General features: G+C 55.8%; 1 protein-coding gene across 1 annotated transcript; it reads right to left on the bottom strand.

Annotated features, from left to right (window-relative positions):
• Positions 1–3,515: 3,515 nt before the first annotated feature.
• On the bottom strand, positions 3,516–4,239 carry VDBG_03353 (predicted protein; the record flags this gene model as incomplete). Its single annotated transcript, XM_003007168.1, has 2 exons — positions 3,516–3,668; positions 4,087–4,239. 2 exons carry the CDS (start codon positions 4,237–4,239, stop codon positions 3,516–3,518), a joined length of 306 nt encoding a protein of 101 aa, XP_003007214.1.
• Positions 4,240–17,581: the final 13,342 nt, after the last annotated feature.

The following is a 17,581-nucleotide window of genomic DNA, read 5'->3' on the forward strand; positions in this document are numbered from 1 at the left end:
AGCTTTGGGCTCGAGCAACACGCGCAACGATTCAACTGCTCATTCTTAATGGTGTTAACCTGTCACAGACAACTGGGACCGGTAACAGTCTAGTATGTCTCGCGGCTAAAGAAGGCCATGGCGATGTCGTCAATTCATTGCTCCGCCACGGCCTATCAATCGAGTGAACGAACGGCAGTGGGCAAAGTCTTCTATTCTTTGCCGCTGGCGGCGGTTCTATTGGAGTGGCCTAGCTTCCTCTCGATGGGGTGCGAACCCAAACCAAAATGACGAGATAGGGGTGATGCCACTTATGATCGCTGCTATTTCGATAGACAATGACAAGTGTCTTCCTCAACGTTCGCCTGCGGACCTGATCTTGCCCGAATTCGCTAGCTTCAACCCTCTCCATTGGGCGGCGACGTGTGAACAGCTGGACTGACCTAAGTGCCTTGTATCTCAGTCTAATATCAACCAAACCTTACGGGCCTGGAATTATATGACTCCCTTTTTAATGGAATTGGCAAATGGCCATAACCGTGCAGCTTGTATAATTAACCGCTTGGTAAGCGATGTGGGCAGCCATCATGTGCTTCTCCTGTCAGCTCTCGTGTGGGTTATGGTGGGCGCAAGGGTTGGTCGCGTCTCGAATGATGCCGGAAGATATGAGAACGATAAGTAAAGCCCCTGAACAGATGGCAGGGTTGCGGGCCATGGCGGAGACTACCAAGAGATGTTTTGAATTTGCTGCTTGATTTCATGTTTTCAATGTTTCAATCATGCTCTTACATCGGTGGACTTTGACAGCTTGGAGCCGCTTAAATATGGTGAACGCTGTATTTCAGATCCGACGAGGCCACCACGCTCCATGCCGCCGTGATGTCATGGTATCAATATAAAACATAGTATGTTTTTGAGACCCAAGTATTCTTGAGCTAGCAGTCTTCCCTTGCCCAGAAATATGCAAGACTTTGACTTATTGAAGCCACGCAGTCTTTATAACGCACTATGTTGGCGCGCTGTGGCCGAGCAACGGCAATTTACGCGCTTTGATGGCTACTGAAGCTGATCCAACGCGGCAAGTTACCCGATGATAATCAATTCATGTTAGCTTTGTTCCTGTTTTGAAGATTTGTCCCATGAAAAGTAAGTTCTTCAAACGTAGAATGCGCACTGGCGTATTTGCTTGAGATGGAGGATTGTTTATGCCCATGAAACGGGCTCAGACCTCAGTGACTGATGATAGCAGACTAATTTACATACAAAACCGTACTACCTTAGAGGAGACATTCAGAAAGGTAGCTGAGATGAAGGTGTATGGAAAATATCTGGACACGAATAGAGAGACGAAGTCAACAAAAGGTGATAAGCCATCTAGTAGAGAGGTGATCGGTGACTATATCATTTGTTAAGAAACCCTCAGGTAACTGGCCGTCACTTGTAACCAAAGCCAGTTCCTAAACATGTCAGTCAAATTTTGTGCATGTAGTATTCGGATTTTGGTCAAGTGTTCCTTCATACCTCCTCGGATTTTCTACTTGCTCGACACGCCGGTCTGATGGACCACCTTTCGTGTGCCCTCTCTTCTGCTAGACTGCAACCCGGGAAGAGAAATCGTCTACTTCTTCTTGCAATGCAGTTTGTATCTCAGAGATTAATGGTCTCTGAAAATTTATTCCAGCGGTCGGATAATGATTGTCTTTAGTCTACATTAGGGTGTCGTGGGTTCATCTTCACGCCGTAACGACTTCTCGCAACGTGGAAGAGAATACTACAAAACCTCGCAGAGCTGTTGAGCGTACTTGAAGTCAAATACAATGTTAGACTTGATTAGTTTTGAAATCTGTCACGTTCACCATTACGACTCTTGATAAGTCTCAACCCAATTGCAAACCAATATATCGTCACACTTCAGTGAAAGGTCTCGTTCCAGGACGCGACGCTTTATTTCCTGGAACTGGATATGGCTCTGATGCCTGATGAAACACTCACATGTCACATCAACGGAAGCCCTTTCAGATACGCTGCCTCATAGCCACACGACGTGAAATTGGTCGTCTTTGTTTACACGCCGCTACTGTCCCTCGACACCAAAGACGTCATAACCTTCAACACGACACCTTGCGTAGAAGGAACCTTCCTGAGTTCCATTTACAGTGGCCGTCTCCCCGGAGAGTGCTCCGAATCCGAGCAGCATGCTCCAACGCCCCTCCCGCAGATCCCTCTCTGAACACACATCATTCGATGCCTGTCGTCCATCAGCTCCATCCCGTGACATGGCCCTTCTGTCTATCCAAATATCAGAAAAAAGATGATCCGCATATCGCACGTTTCAAGTCCCTGTCGGCAGTCTCCGCTCTCTCTCTCTCTCTCTCTCTCTCTCTCTCTCTCTCTCTCTCTCTCTCTCTCACCGCATGGGGTGTACGAGATGCTGCCCTTAGCCGCGGCGTCGCAACCGACCGCTGGCAATTGACGGATCTCACAACGGAAACCCGCAGCACAGGCCGATGAGAAGACGCAGACGCAGCCCGTGACAGCGACACGGGGGCAGGGCATACAGATGCGCAAGGTGCCGTCGTCAGCCGAACGCGAGTCATCCATCAAACTTTACCCTGGCGTCACTCTTCTGCGCTGTGCATGGTCAGCCTCGATGCTGTGCCGCGCTGTGCCTGTGCCTCGCATGTGTCCCCCCCCTCTCTCTCCCAGGCGCAGTGATGCTGCGCAATGCATCTTTCCACCTGCTATCCCCACCCTCGCGCGAGCAAACACAAGGCGGACTAGCTCCGTAGTGAGCGACGTCCAACGTTTGTCATGTGGACCGTTCCTGCAGCAGCGAACCGCCTCGTTTCCCAGAGCCTGAAGTGTTTCTTGGTCTCGAGAGAAGGGATCGTCCTTCGCGCTCTGTGCTCCTCTGGCGGGACTGTCCCGTTTCAGCGTCAGAGGTAGTCGACAAGTATCGGCATGTACCGGTGTCTTTTGAAGCTCCTGTGTTGCGCCCCTCGTGATACAGACGAAATGTGACGCATCGTTTTCCACAACGCCATGTTTACCAATCCGACGCGACCAGCACGACGAAACTCATCCATTGGGTTTTCCCACAGGTTGCAGCAACGTCTGCCATGCCCCGGTATTCCACCATCCAGACGTGAAGGACAATACATGGCAGCATGGAACCCCCTCCCATAGCGACGACCACCGCTGCACACTGACCTTATCGCCATACCGTTGGAACCCCGGCCGAATCGGTTGAAAGTGCCACAATCCCCGACGTCGCATCACCCAACCCTTCCCCCTCCCTCCCCGTCACATCTCTCACTCTACAAGTGATACCGACAGTCCGGCTCACCGCCACGCTTCCTCTTCGTCCCAAGGGCATGGCGGGGGCCGCCATACTGCCTGCCAGTGAGTGTAACCCCCCGCATCCTGCCACCGATGCCCTGAGTAAGCTCACTCGGCAAGGAGGGAAGAAGAGGGGGGGGGGCGGAGGATGCCCTTGACCCAGATCCTGGCCCCCATCACCATGGTCCCCCCGGTGCTTACGAACGGTCCCTCCGAAAGACCCAAGAGAGGTCGAAGACGACTGCTAGCGGCATCGATCGACAGCTCCGTCCTCGATCAGGCACGCCCAGCCCCCAAAACGAGCCACCATGGTGTTCTTGAATTGGCACCACGGCGAGGCGTTTGGCAGTCTATTCACACGCAGCAGTATAAGCCACATCCAAAAACAGAAAATAGGAAGATGCAAACACCACAAATCCTGCCTTTCGAGAAAAATGGCATCCCATCGGGGGCACGTCAAACGAAGAAAGGCTAGCGCACTGCTCCGCCGGTCCGCCTACACCCACGACGCGTGCAGGCCAAAAAAGAAACAGACGCCGCACGCACGACAGCCTCTGTGTAACCTTAAGCCATGCAAGTCCGGTCACCTGGCCGTGCCTGCAGTCCAGCCTCGCAGAATAGGTCTGCCTTGGACATGCATCCGTGCCCCTGTACCCTGTCCAACACGCCCCGGGGCTGCTCACGATATGTCACTACTCACCTGGCGCTCACCTGGCGCTCACCTAGACGCATGGGGGGCGGGGGGCAGTCTCACCACGCCAGCCTCACCTCAGACCGACGGCACCACTTCGCTCCGTAGGCAAGAGGGGAAGGGGGCCGGAGGTAGCCAGGATTTTCCTGCCCCAGTTTCCCTGGTATGGCCGTGGCGTCCACGGGGCGATGCCCCCCCCCCCTAAAAGTCCAGTTCCGTGGCCGAGACATGGCGAGGTGGACGAAGGAAAGGGACGTCCCTTTCCCTTCCCGCCCGCCCGTGCTGACGAAGAATGCGACATCTCGATGGGGTCATCTCACCGCTACCAACACGGAATATGACCTCAGCTGATGGAATGGTATGATATGATATATGCTGGGTCACGGCTCGAGACAGAAAGAGAGTCAGGGGGCTTGCCTGCGCCATCGAGGTCCAGGCCTCGGCGTGTGATGAGGCACTTCAGTAAGAACCCTGTCGGCCATGGATGTTTGTTTTTCGTCGGAGATTGTCTCGGATGCCTCGCGAAGCTGATTGAATTCGGGCCTGTGCTATGGGGTCCTTATGACTTGCTTGTACAATGTCGTCGAGATGACCCGAAGGCAGATGGACGTATGTACCGTGATGACTGATGGCCATCCGCCGGATCACAAGACCAGAGCCCCCATCAGCAATGTCCCCGCCCCCCTTGCCATCCGTATCTCCTGTCAAAAACGACAAGACACACCACCAGCGTGACACACTGTTCGTTTAATGACCACGTCGCGCGGACCAGGGACTGTACCACAGGCATGGTCATAGGTAGTACGCTGCCAGCTAAGCCCTACCGGCCCATGCCATGCGGCTCCGCGATAGGTCTTGTCCGTTGGTCGTCCTTTTATGCAGACCCCCTCCGAGAAAAGAAAAAAACAAAGGGCAGTGCATGGCATGCATGGCATGGCAAGGCAGCTGAGTCCCAGGGAAAAGGGCCGCAGGGCTCTGGATCTCCCGCATGCCACGGACTGCCGCCCCATCCGCGAAACTGACAGTTACACCATGCAAGCAGCCAGAGTCAGATGCCTCGCTCTGCCGTGTATCGGCACAAGGAGACGTCCGTCCGAAGGCCACGAGACGCATGGCATGCTGTTCGCGAGGCCAAAAAAAACCCCTGATAGTTTCTTTTCCGTCTGGACTGTTGCTCGAGTCCGCCGGGAGCGCATCATAAAGTCGACCGGTGAGTCCAGAGCCGCAGCCAGACTTCAGCTGGGCCCCCGAGCACGGCAGACGCCTCCTGGGTTCTGGAGACTGGGGCGCGGCCCAGTCCAGGCCTCCTCCCGACCGGGTCGAGTCCAAGTCCAGGCCTGATGATCTGATAGCAGGCTTCCGGACTTTCCCAGACTGCATGGCGCAACAGACCTTCATCAACTGACCGACATGTCGTGGACCAAACGGCAGACACCCGAGCCAGCCAGCCAGGCTACACCCCCCTCCTTTTCCATCCCCTTTGATTCAGCTTGCCGTCTCTTACATGCCGTCGTCGTCAACAACGGCACCGACACATCTTCACGCCGGGCGACGCAAAAGAAGCAGACCACTCCACAGCATCTGCCTCGCGAGACGGCGCCGAGCCATACCGTGCTTGCATCAAGAGAGAGTGTATGTCTCAGTGCCAGCTTCCACAACCAGCCATGCAGCTTCTCACTCAGCTCAGCACACGCCCCTCCTCCTCCAGCCAGCTTTGGCAGCGCATCGACGCTGATTTTCCAACGACGCTCAGCCAAAGGGTAACTGCTTCCGATGTACATCGGACCATGCTGCTTGATGACGGCGCGACGAAAAGACGAGATGGCTCCGCACGCAGGGCGATCGCTGCGGCAGGTCACCTAGAGGCAACCTGCATATGCTGACGATGCTGCCTCGGCTGCGGGATATGCATGCTTGCCCAGGGGGACAGACCACGTCGACCACGAGGCCTTTTTTTCTAGCAGAGACCAACTTTCCTTTCGTGTCTCGGTCATGGTCAATGTTTCGATACTTGTCAGAAGTTGGCCCAGCGCACACAATGGCTCGCCCCCTTCTTCCTCGGCGAGGTCACATCTTGACGCACGTCTTCATTTTTGGACCCAATGCAAGCTGTCAGTGACAACTGACGACAAAACATGAAAAGGTCCCCGGGCTCGCCAGGGCACTCACTTCACCACCCCCCCCCCCCCCCCCGAAATCGAGCAGGGAGGGAGGGAGGGTGAGGGGGCCTGCGTCGACTGACGTGGCAGTTAACCTAGCGCGAACGCAACATGAGCGGCAGCGGCAGCGGCAGCAGCAACGGCATCACGAGATCATTCCTCTCGCAGCGACCGCATACGACTTCTCACCCACCGTCCAGCCCATAGACCAGCCCAGCTCGCGCGTGAGTGAGTGTGTGTGCGCGCGCGCGCGAGGGCACCCTGCCGCGCTGCGCTGCGCTGCACTGCACTACAACGGCAGGCGCATGAATGACCCGATCGTTCGCTGCTCGTCCCTCTCAACGGACGGATGGGCGCCTCTCGTCACTGGTACCGACACATACATCTCGCACGTCTTGTGCCTGTCTGTGTCTCTTCCTGTGACCCCTGTATAGTGGTGTTGGCCCGCCCGCGCCCACCCCCCATCCCGTCCCCCTCAATACACTCCCACTCCATTTCCCTCCCGTCGGCGAGACAAGCGCCTGTGATCCCCGCGCCTCGTCCGCCCGATCGGTGCTCCATGGCTTTTGAAGACCAGAGACATGCAGCTTGGCGACCATGGGGTGGGGAAGAAGAGGAGGGAAAGGGGGGGGGGGAGAGTAAAGGGATGGGCCACAGGGCAAAGATAGCAGCAGCCACAAACAAAGACAGCCAACGCACGGGCGATTGCTATTATGACAGCTCACAAAACACACACAGTGACACGAAAGGTAGACAGACAGATACAGTAGGGAAAGCAAAAGAAGAATGTCTGGCACAGGCCCCCGGACGCGTGAGGTGGTCCTCATTAGCACGCCCGCCGCAGCCGACTTGTTGCTGACGTGCGCGCCGGCGGGCAATGAGGAGAAGAGGCTGCTGAGAACCAGGTGACTTCACCCGGCCGGGCCATCTCGCGTGTCCTGGCCACTCCCCCCTTGCTGCTTGCGGTGCTCAACCAGTGCTGCTCACGCATGGCCGTGCCATGCGTACCTTGTTTTTCGCCAGAGAGAATGATGAAGCATGTAGCTTGTCGGTCAGATAAAGCATACCAAGGCGCTAGGTATGAGAAGAAGGCTTTTGATCGAGATGAGCTTGGATAGGTAGTCACCGAAAGCAGCTGTTAGCCGGCTTCTAGTGTGTGTGGTGTCCGCCATCAAATCAGCCGCAGACATATTGGCTCCATGGCCAGAACAGGGTCGAACGCGTCCCAATTCTTCCTCTTCGACAGGTTGCGCTAACGACAGGTCATATATCAGGTTGCACGGCATGAGACAAGGCGAGCGAGAGATAGAGAGAGGGAAAAAAAGAGGCAGGCGGGCAAGCAGACGGGCGAAAGGGCCGCGTGATCGTCGGTGAGGCGGCGCCAGCCGTCAACCCAGCCATGCACCCTCACCGACCTCACCGCATGCACTTCATGAAGAAAACGACCAGAGCTGCAGGGCGCACGGGTATGGTGGCACTGACTAGCAATTTGGACCCGAGCGTCCGCCTGCGTCCGTATTCGCCGACCTGAGCATAAACCAAGTCCCTGTCAGCTGCATGACATGACATGGTGGGAGAAGAAACGAGCCTTGTCGAGGGGGGGGGAGGCTCGACAGGAAATGCCGAAGTGAGAGACAGAGACAGAAACAGAGAGAGAGAGAACAGCGCCTGCCCGAATATGGCCAAGAGACCGGTGAGTGAAAACGGCGGGCAGAGAGTCGAGGGAATCATCGTGGCCTTCACCGTACAGGGCCCAGGCGCAGACCAGCTAGTAGCCCAGCGAGCCCGGCCACCATGTCTCGTCGCTCGACGCAGCCCCAGTACACGCACTGCGCGCGCGAGCTGCGTGAGGTTGTGTGGAGTGAGCCCAGATGAAGACTCTCGAAGACGCGCGTTCGACAGAATGAACACTGATGACTGTCTTGATCCGGGTCCCGGCGACTAGCTCCAGCTCCAGCTCCAGCTCCTGGCCATCCATCCACATTGACGAGGGCCTCATGGGCAGCGGCTCGAACGAGGCTTTCTCGGCCGACTCCCTTCGTCGTCCTCGGCTTGGACCTTCATTGGAAGGCAGGGGTTTTCTTCTTGGCCTTTGGCTACTGAGTGAGTTGCACAACACGGACGATTTTCAACCCGCCGTGTCCGACGTAACATGCGACCCCGACGTGTAGCCAAGCAGCCAAGAGGTGGGTGGGTGTGAGTGGAGGGGGGATCTTGTGGCTCGGGTCGTCAGGCCAAATGTAACCATGACAATGAGAGGCCGAAAGGGTCGTCGTCTGACCGCCAGCTTTGACGGTGAGCCAGGCCAAACTCCGGGGGCCTCAGGGCCCGAGTAGGGGCCTGTCTCTTTTCCGCATCGTGACTACGAGACTTGTCGAAACATGCATGCATCTTGGCTGAAGAAACAGTACTACACGTTGGGTAGGTACCCAGGTACCCAGGTAGCCTGGCAGAGTGGTGCGCATGGTATGCGCTCTGTTGCTTCGCCTCGTCTCTCGTTCTCTCCGTGAAGGACGGGAAATTACTCTGGTGCCTGGTACACGAACTTCAGATGACAGTGAGCCCTGAGGTCCACTTGATGCGCCGCAGGGGGAAAAAAACATGCGCCAGCGCGGCGGAGAGTGGCACAGAAGAGTCCCAAATGCTGGAGCCTGGAAATCGACGATAAGGGGGGCGGAAAGTGAGCCGTCGGGCGACTGGGAAGAGGGAGGAAGGGAGGGAGCCTGGTTACAGGGAGCAGGCCAGGCGAGTGAGCAGCACGAGGACATGGGGTGTGGGAATCTAGCTGCCCTTGCTCCTCGAAGTCACCATCAACCCCGTGAGAATCGCGTTCGTGGCTTGCACTGCACCCAGGCGCAACGCACAGAAACACTCCCACTCCCGCGTCACCCCCCCCCTTCCCCCCTCCCCTTTCCCTCCACCCCACCGGGCTGAGACGACAGCCTCCAGCGACTAGGGGGGTAAATCCCGAACGGCAGGGCCAGTTGTGGAGAGATCTGCATCTGAGACCAGGGGTCAGGAACACGACGAAAGGCAGGAGGAGGGCACAGGGATTGTAGAAGAATTCCAGAAGGTCAAGTCTGCGATGAGGTCCGCGGGGGGGAGAGTGACAAGAAAGAGAGAGAGAGGGGGAGAGAGAGAGAGAAAGACAAAGAGTGAGATAGACAACAAATGAGGGATGGAGAGGACGAGAAAGATCAAAGAAAGAGCGTCAAAGAGCGACAGATGGCGCAGCATGACCTGTCCCTTGCATCCGTGTCCCCATGGCAGAAGTCGACTCAACAATGACGAGAAGGACTGTCGGAATGAGGCAATCGAGCCTGGCTCAAAGTCCCGTCGTAGGTGACAGCCTCGACACGACGCTGTAACCGAAGCGGCCTGGGTACAGTACCTGGAGACACACTCAGGGCGGCGCCGCGTGCCCTTCCTCGTTTCGTTGCTTCGAAGCTGTTGCGCGTGGTAGGGACAACAACATGGAGGACAGGGGTCCGAGGTCTTGGTCGCTTTTTGCGCTTCTCTCACAGATGGACGGCGGGGGAATGGTGAACTTGGCAGTACGCAACCCCATCAACATCAGACCACCACTCGGCTGTTCGTGGGCATGCGCTCTCCACAAAGGCCACATCGTGCGCGAACCCTTCAAGGTTGCTGCTCGTACAGGTCTGGTCGCACCCGTGTCGCTGGCGCCGTCCTGCCCCCATCTCCTCTCGTGCCCTTGGGGGGGGGGGGGGTCCGGAGCCAGCTCCCCGGATACACTGGCGTCACACCACGCCGAGCGACTCGGGGCGGAACGGCCGTTTTGTTTGTTCCCTGGACCTTGTGCTGGGCAGCACAAACAGATGGAGCTAGGTGTCCGGCCTGCCAACGGTTTCGACGGCCTGCGCAGGAGGTACATGTAATAGTCCACTCGAGCAGGCCTGCCGTCGCAAGGCAAGGTCGAGTACCAGGTAAAGTGCCGACAGTGGGAGGGCATAAACGAGCGTAATTTGCCTACGCAGCAACGAGGATCGTCTTCGTGCCAGCTTACCCCTCCCCCGTCCCCGTGGCGTCCGTACAATCGGCGCTCTTCTCGAAGCCGTTGCCGACCTTCCATCGTTCCGTTCATGCACGACACGTCCAGTCCCTGGTCCTCAGCGCCTTGCCCTTGCGGCGATGAAACACTGGACCGCATACATGCTCCTTCGTTGACTGATGTGCAGCTTTTTCCTTGTAGCTGCTGCTGCTGCTGCTGCTGCTTCTCCCCATGTGCACCTGTCGCGCGGTGCTCCGTGAGTTTCAATGGCACCGAGTCAGATCAGGTGAAGCAACTGATCTCTACCCCACGTCCTTGCACATGGCCTTGGCAGGTCGCTGCCCCGTGCCTCGAACGCTAAATGATGTGCATGGCGATGGATTGGGGAGGTTGGGTGCATCGCACTTCGCGGATTGATTTGGCGAAATATAGGGGCTTCGTCGCAACTGGCTGATGAACACCGACCACTACCACCATCCACAACAAATCCCAGCAACTTCAACCGTGACCAAATGAGCAAGGTACATGTACATCTATTTGCTTCTTCATGTACCTAGCATGGGGAATCCGGAGTAGAGAGCAGGAATCATGTTGCGCCTAGTTGCTCTTAAAAAGGATGCATTTCCTGCTGTCCATGTACCCCACTGCCTTGCGCCTGGGACCATTTCACGACGAGTTACAGACCCAAGGTCCGTGTTCCTCGTAGCTTCGGCCCCCTCGTCCAGCCCGTACATCATGCCTGGGTGCTCTTCGTCCCAGAAGCCCAGGATTCAGACTCATGGTCGAGGGGACGGGAGTGCTTGTCAAACGACACGGCCTTCCCCACAATCAACGAAAAAAAAAAGGTTCAAACACCCAAAACATGCTCTCTGTCAAGGGTCGGACCTGGTCCCGTGTATGTGCGGGGATCCGCGATGCACGCCATATACCTCTGCCTGATGTCGCCTGTTATCCATGAGATTGGATGAGGGGTGGAGGATGCCGCCAGCATCCCTGGCTCTCCGACACCATTTTCTGGAGCGCTCCACGATCTCTTGGAAAAGCCCGGCAACTTGCATTGCAAAGGAAATGTAACAAGGAGCCAAATCGTTGGGCGGGCATGCTGATAGCTTTGGGAATCAGGACTTCCGAGGCACCGTCTTGCCAAGGCAACAGAATCCCGTCGAGAAACTGCCACAATACCAGCACAAAACGGATAGATTGACCGCTAACCAGCAGCGGTAACCCGCTCTTGCCGCAGCAGGACGGGCGTGGCGTGAGGCTGCATTGCATGTTGGATAAGCGCTCTATGCGTCGCGATGTTGTTTTTCATCGACAGGCGCGACGGGCCATCCCGCTCCATCGGTACGGCTGCTTCTTTCGAAATTGCCCCGCGGTGGCCATGTACTAGGAGGCAGCGTCCGTATTTCAGACTCAAACGTGGCCTCTAAGTCTGGTTGCAGGATGTTCCCATGCTCCACGAGATTGCTACAACGGGGGTTGTCGATTTCGGTTCGGTGTACACCAGTGATGGTAGAACAGTGACCAACTCCTCCAACTTCTAATCAACTGACAGAGTCTCCTTGCCAGTTGCTCAGCTGTTTAGAATTCGACGGCGGCAAGCTGCGGATGTCACATCAATGGTGGCAGGGCTGAAATAATCGGACTGTAGCGAATGACGGGCCAAGGATATGGCCAGAGAGGAGCAGCCTGCGAAGAACAGAGATCATGACAAAACTCGTGAGACACCCGTGAGTCAAGACCTGGAGACAGTAGGGCACAGCTTTGGCTATCATCGTATCGTGCGACATCGACGGTGCATTGAGACAACAATCGTTACTCGGCATCTTTGCAACGAGTGACCTCACGAAGGGCCGTGCTATAGGTCAAGACAACGAGTCAAATTGGTCGGCATTAAGTAGCCAGCTTGGCAGTTTTCGAGAGTAAGGCGGGGGAAAGCCCCTCCCTCCATCTTCTGTGACAACATCCCCGCCCCCTTGCTGACGCTTGGCGACGAGCGGTTAAAAGATACCAATATGTTGGCTGGATCGGGAACGACACAGGCCAACTCATTAGTCACGCCGCGACGGCAAAGTCTCACTTGCATTCTGCGTGGTCCGGCGGGTATCTGTTGTGAAAGCCGAGCGACGGGATAGTCCGCGCACGATAGGGCTAGTTGGCCGTGCAAGGTGGTGTTGACGAGCCCCCAGAACATGCCTACATCGCATCATTACAACAATTCGCGCAAAGAACCACAAAATACCGCCGCATGCGCCATCCTTGGTGCTTGCCGAGCAAGTGATTGAAACCCAGTAATCTGGGGCCACCACCGGCCGGCCGGTTCTCCAACACCAAGGGAGTCGCGGGATGCTTGTCATTGGACCCTGGGAACTTGTCGCGGGTGTTGAAGCCCCTCGTATCGCTCTCGGCTTCGGGCAACGGCGGAAAGAGAGGTTGCACCCCACACTCGGTGTGATTAGGCGCCGTGCTCCTTGTCTTGACCAACGTGGGAGTTCAGTGACGATACTGTCACCTGTCATGACGAAGCTTGTGGAAGATCCCCGTACGACAGCCCACTCAGGGCTTCGTTTTCAGACAAGAAGAGCTTATGATGCAAGTCAGACCAACCACCATAGAAACAGGATGTCACTGAGAGCCTGTGAAGCTCACCTTTCCTCGTCATCGCCAGAGATCGCTCGGCGCCGTCAGGGAAGTGTGACTATCGAAGCTGAAACATCGGCGCTGCAAGAAGAGAGACCACTGGTGTTCATTCGCCTTGTGCCAACAACGAATCAACCGTCTCACAGCCTCTGAAAATGGAAGATCCTACCAGCTGCAGCTTGACGTGACCAACACCCTTGTCCCAGCATGCACTCCTGATTGAAGTATTGTACCTTGATAGATCCCGTGATTTCCGCCTCGCGGAGAAGCACGAAGGGATGGAGATCATGACAGGGTTGGCCGACACACTGATAGTGTTGCTCATCGGGCGCGAGCGACGCAGAGCCAGTCGCCCGCTCCTCAAAGGCGGTGAGGTTCCTTGGCCCGGTTGATGGGCCAAACATGTAATCAGGATCAGATCAATTGGGAAAGTTTGTGATGATGCAATAACCATCCGCACAAATGATTAGAATTGCCTTGAACAACATCACTGACTATTACCTGAGGAAAGAGTGGCACGAGAAATGATGGTGATGCCACGCAACCACCACAGATCGTCCGTGTGTGCCAATCAATGATTGAGCATCCCAAATCTGCAATCAATACATCAGGCAACAATGACCCTGCTAAGAAGCGCTCGGTGACCGTTGATTTGCGCAAGACTTGATCCGCTGAGTTGCATCTGGTGGGATAGCCTTGGGTATTTGGCAGTGTACTTGATTCGCAGGAGCAGTCCCTGGTGTGAGGTTCTGGAGGGGGCCGTACTAGCTAGGAGCGCGGCAACATGAATCAAAACAGCGTAGTTCCTCGGGAGGTATCGACAGATCCAGGTTTTTTTTTTCTTTGGCGTATTGCGGTAATGCCATCTGGGGCAATTGGGAAATCGAGGCTGCCGCCCGGAAGGCTGCTGAGCGGCAACGCGGTGGAATATGCTGATTGAATCAGTTATTTCTCTAAAGCCCTCATCGCTGAGTTGACTATCCCTGTTGCCTTGGGTCAAGATGTGACAGATAGGATGCCTCGCTTCTCCGCCTGCCCACGTGCCCTGCTTAGACCGAGTTTCTTAGATTGTACATCGTGTCCGTAAGTGCGTCGTGGGTTACAGGCCGCTGGTGCATTCTATCAGACAGGGGTCTCGTCGCTCAAGGTAAATATAGCATGTCGCATGGGCTATACGGGCTGCCCGCTGTACGAGAGACCACATGACGAGGGAATTCGGCCCATCAACGAAATAGCCGCACAAGAGTCGGTGTACAGCAACATGCTGGACTTTTCGATCCGATGGCACGCTTATAACGCTTCGTTTGATCGGTCTGATTCAGTAAACTGAACTTGGCGCCATCAGGCCGACTGCCTGGTGTTATTCTCGAGGCCCAACGATGAGTCAACCTTCACGAAAGCCATTGTGGAGTTGAGGGGCATCGGTCATATTGGGCCGTCTTGTGCAAATCATGAATGAAGAGAGGTGCTGGCTGTATCTTGACGCAAAAATGCACGCATCACACCCACGATACCATTGACGGTGTGGTGTGTTGGTGGACTTGAACAGCAGCAGACAGGAAATCAAACACACCGTCCAGCGTGCGTCTTTCTTTGGCGCTGAGGTGTCACTCCTAAGGGCCTTGTTGCTGTCAGGCAGTGGAGATGACACGCTTTGGACAGGGGGTTGCAAGGCTGCAGGAAGTCGCTGCTCCCCCAGAAAAAAAAAGGTGGATGTGGCTGTAAAACTGTTCGGGGGAGGGGGTCTGACGAGTTCATCCAGTGTTGCTAGAGACTTGAAGGTAAAGCACCACTAGGGATGCCTTAGCGGTTGAGTATTGCGAGAGGAGCTGGAATCTCCACTGATCGCCAGCCTCGTGCCAGCTGAACGTAAACGAATCTAACGATGTTGCAACGGCGAAACTGCTCTGGCTACCGAGGCTATCCGTGCTGTTGCAAATCGACTTCGTGGATGCCTCCCTCCCTTGAATGATATTGGCACACCCCTCATACCGAGTCTCGCAGTGTCGGGTGGATGTGATGAGGGTTAGGGGGTTATCGCTGTTTCCCACATTTCTTTTTTGGCCTTAGGGTCCGATCGGCGTGCGATATCATCGTGGAATAACTTACACCATGGGCATTATGCAGAAACCGGATCCTCCACGCCATCCCCCAAGCCATTCCTCGGAGGTCGTATGGCGCAGACCCAGCCAACTGGGATGAGATGAAGCGCAACAGGCTGAACAGTGAATGCCAGGCCTTGCAATGACGATTAGTGGCCCAGGTAGGTCCCAGTATGTTTCGTTCCCGCGCAGGCTGGAATGCAACGCGAGGGAAGGAAACAACAAGGTTGGTCAGTGCTTCGTGACTCACTCTGATGGCGGCGACAGCAAGCCCAGAGGATCGATTCATCAGCAAGCACGCGTCGTGGCCACAGCGTCTCAACGATAACCTGCCAATACCGGACCTCTTAAAACAGCGGTCTGATGTCCCGAGGCGGGCGGTGTGTCTATCCTTGGCCAAGCGAGCTTCAAGAGGGGCCTCGATGAGAGAGTACGGCTGCACCGCACTGGTGACGAGCATTAATCCTCCGAATTTTTGATGACATTGTGTGCCTAAAGCTACACCACCAAATGCTCATCCATTGAAACCGATGCTACAGACGGTGAGACCTAAAGTGACGTAGAGACGACAGTTCAGCTGAAGCAGGCACCCTCAGCTCAGCAGACAACGCATGTAATCCAAATGATGGAGATAGGGATACATGGCTGAATGGCGAAATTATTGCAATTGGCGATCCGTTTCCTTGGGCATGTGTTTGTCGGTCGTGTTTCAAGATCCAGCGAAAGGGCTGCCATTGCCCTGTATGCGTACGTGGTCCCTGCTGATCCCAACAATTGGTTTGCACATGTGCGACACTTTGGAGCAAATCCCGAGGCCGCTTCGCACAACAGACGCACGACTGCGACGCAGCCTTTGCCTTTGCTGTTACCAACACTGAAGTGGCAGCCAAGAGACAAGAGACGGGTGAGCTATTCTGTTGGCTGCTAATGTGTTGCCGTTGACGCGCCGGTGGGCGGCACCGCGACACTCCTCCCTTGATCAAGTGCCGCGCATGTTAGTGGTTGAGCTGTCCTGTGTTTGTACGAGGTACGTGGTGATCTGGTTCTGACTATTCTGCTTTGACAGTAGCGTCTCTCTGCCACCTCGTACCTGGCGAATGCGCAGGGCGATAGCTGCATATCACTCTCATGGCGCCCTGGCTACTGGAAATATGTGTCTGGCGTCCTGGTAGGTAGCTATCATGGAAAACCGTAATCCGGATACCGATCATCGTCAAGGAACAGGCGAAGCACCAATGATCTTATGCATTGCATGAGGGAGCCCCGAGCTGCACCAGTCTCCGGTGGAAAACGAGTCACTGGAAGAGTGATGTGCTCGAGTCGAGGGTGCAGTCGGAGCGACGGCAAGGGTTGAGTGGTGTCAGGGGATACTGAGGATACGTTTATGGACCAAGACGATGTGATGTGTGCAGATGTGATGGGCCATGATGCATGAAGGGGCGCGTGATGCAAATTCGACGACGATGGCTTCCGAGCGAAGGCAAATGAGAGCCAATGTCGAGTCAAGCAGAGCAGGCAAGGCCAGCAGGGCGTCAAGGGGGCTTGGGGGGTTTCCTGAATCCCATCGAAGGAAGAATGGAAGGACAGGTAGAAGAAGGCAGGAGGCAGACCAAGGCGAAGGTAGATGCAACAGGAGGGAAGAGCATGCGAGAAGCGAAAGGGGTAGACGACGGGGGTGTGTCTATCGATACAGGGCAGTCCCAGTCGCGGTTCCTCGGCACCTCTGGCACCAATTATGCGGGCAAGCATCACGTCAGGCTAAACCACGCCGCGTCCTAGTCTCCGAGCCTGGAGATTTCGTAGGTGACCTTGAAGAGTGACCTCACTGCACAGGGCTCATGCCTACCTACCTAGCTGGAGGCCAAGCGGGACATGGCACCGAGACGACGGGCGAGCGGCCAGCCGGGTCAGTTTGGATGCGTTCCCGCCCACAGCTCCGGCCCTGGGTTAAGAGGGGAGTAGCGAGGAAGTGTGAAAGCGCTGGCCACCGGGGGGGGCGGCCTTACCCAAACTGATTATCTCTCCCTGCTTAGCAACATGATTAAACTGGAGCGCTGCAATCGCCTTAAGAGACGAAGTGGAAAGGCCCTACCTGTGCTCAAGAGCCAGGGGTGTTGAGGGAGTCACCAGTACAGATGTTTTGGGTTGGGCTGCCGCCCCTGGCCTGGTACCTGGTGACGTGGGTGCAACAGCCAAGCAAGTTCGCCACAGAAGATCCGAGACCTGCTGCCCCATTTTTCCCAGCAGAGCTTCTTGTGGGGGTTCGGCCCAGTTTGATGGGGGATGGGCTTTACGCCTCGTCAGGCTCGAGCTCTTGGGTTGGGGCTGGGGCTGGGGCTTGGTAGAGGCGAGGACAATGATCATCGTTCTTCAACACAACTTTTGCTTTCAAGGCTTACACGATTTGGGTGCCTTGAACAAAGGTACACACGACGAAGGGAGTGGTCATGATGATGAGGGCCGAATAAGGCATGTCCCAGGTTGTTGATGAACAACTGACGAACCGATGGATGCACGACGGGCTAGCTTGGTCGCCCCGGCCGGCTGGTACTTGTGCCTTGCCTGCCTGACCTTTCAAGCTGAGCTGCCTTTCAATTGATCGTACCTCAAAGTCACAGCTCCGAGAGGAGTGCTCTCGTCCTCGCTCACGACACGCCCC

The sequence above is a fragment of the Verticillium alfalfae genome, genomic scaffold (assembly GCF_000150825.1).
Source record: "Verticillium alfalfae VaMs.102 supercont1.3 genomic scaffold, whole genome shotgun sequence".
Lineage (NCBI taxonomy): Eukaryota > Fungi > Ascomycota > Sordariomycetes > Glomerellales > Plectosphaerellaceae > Verticillium > Verticillium alfalfae.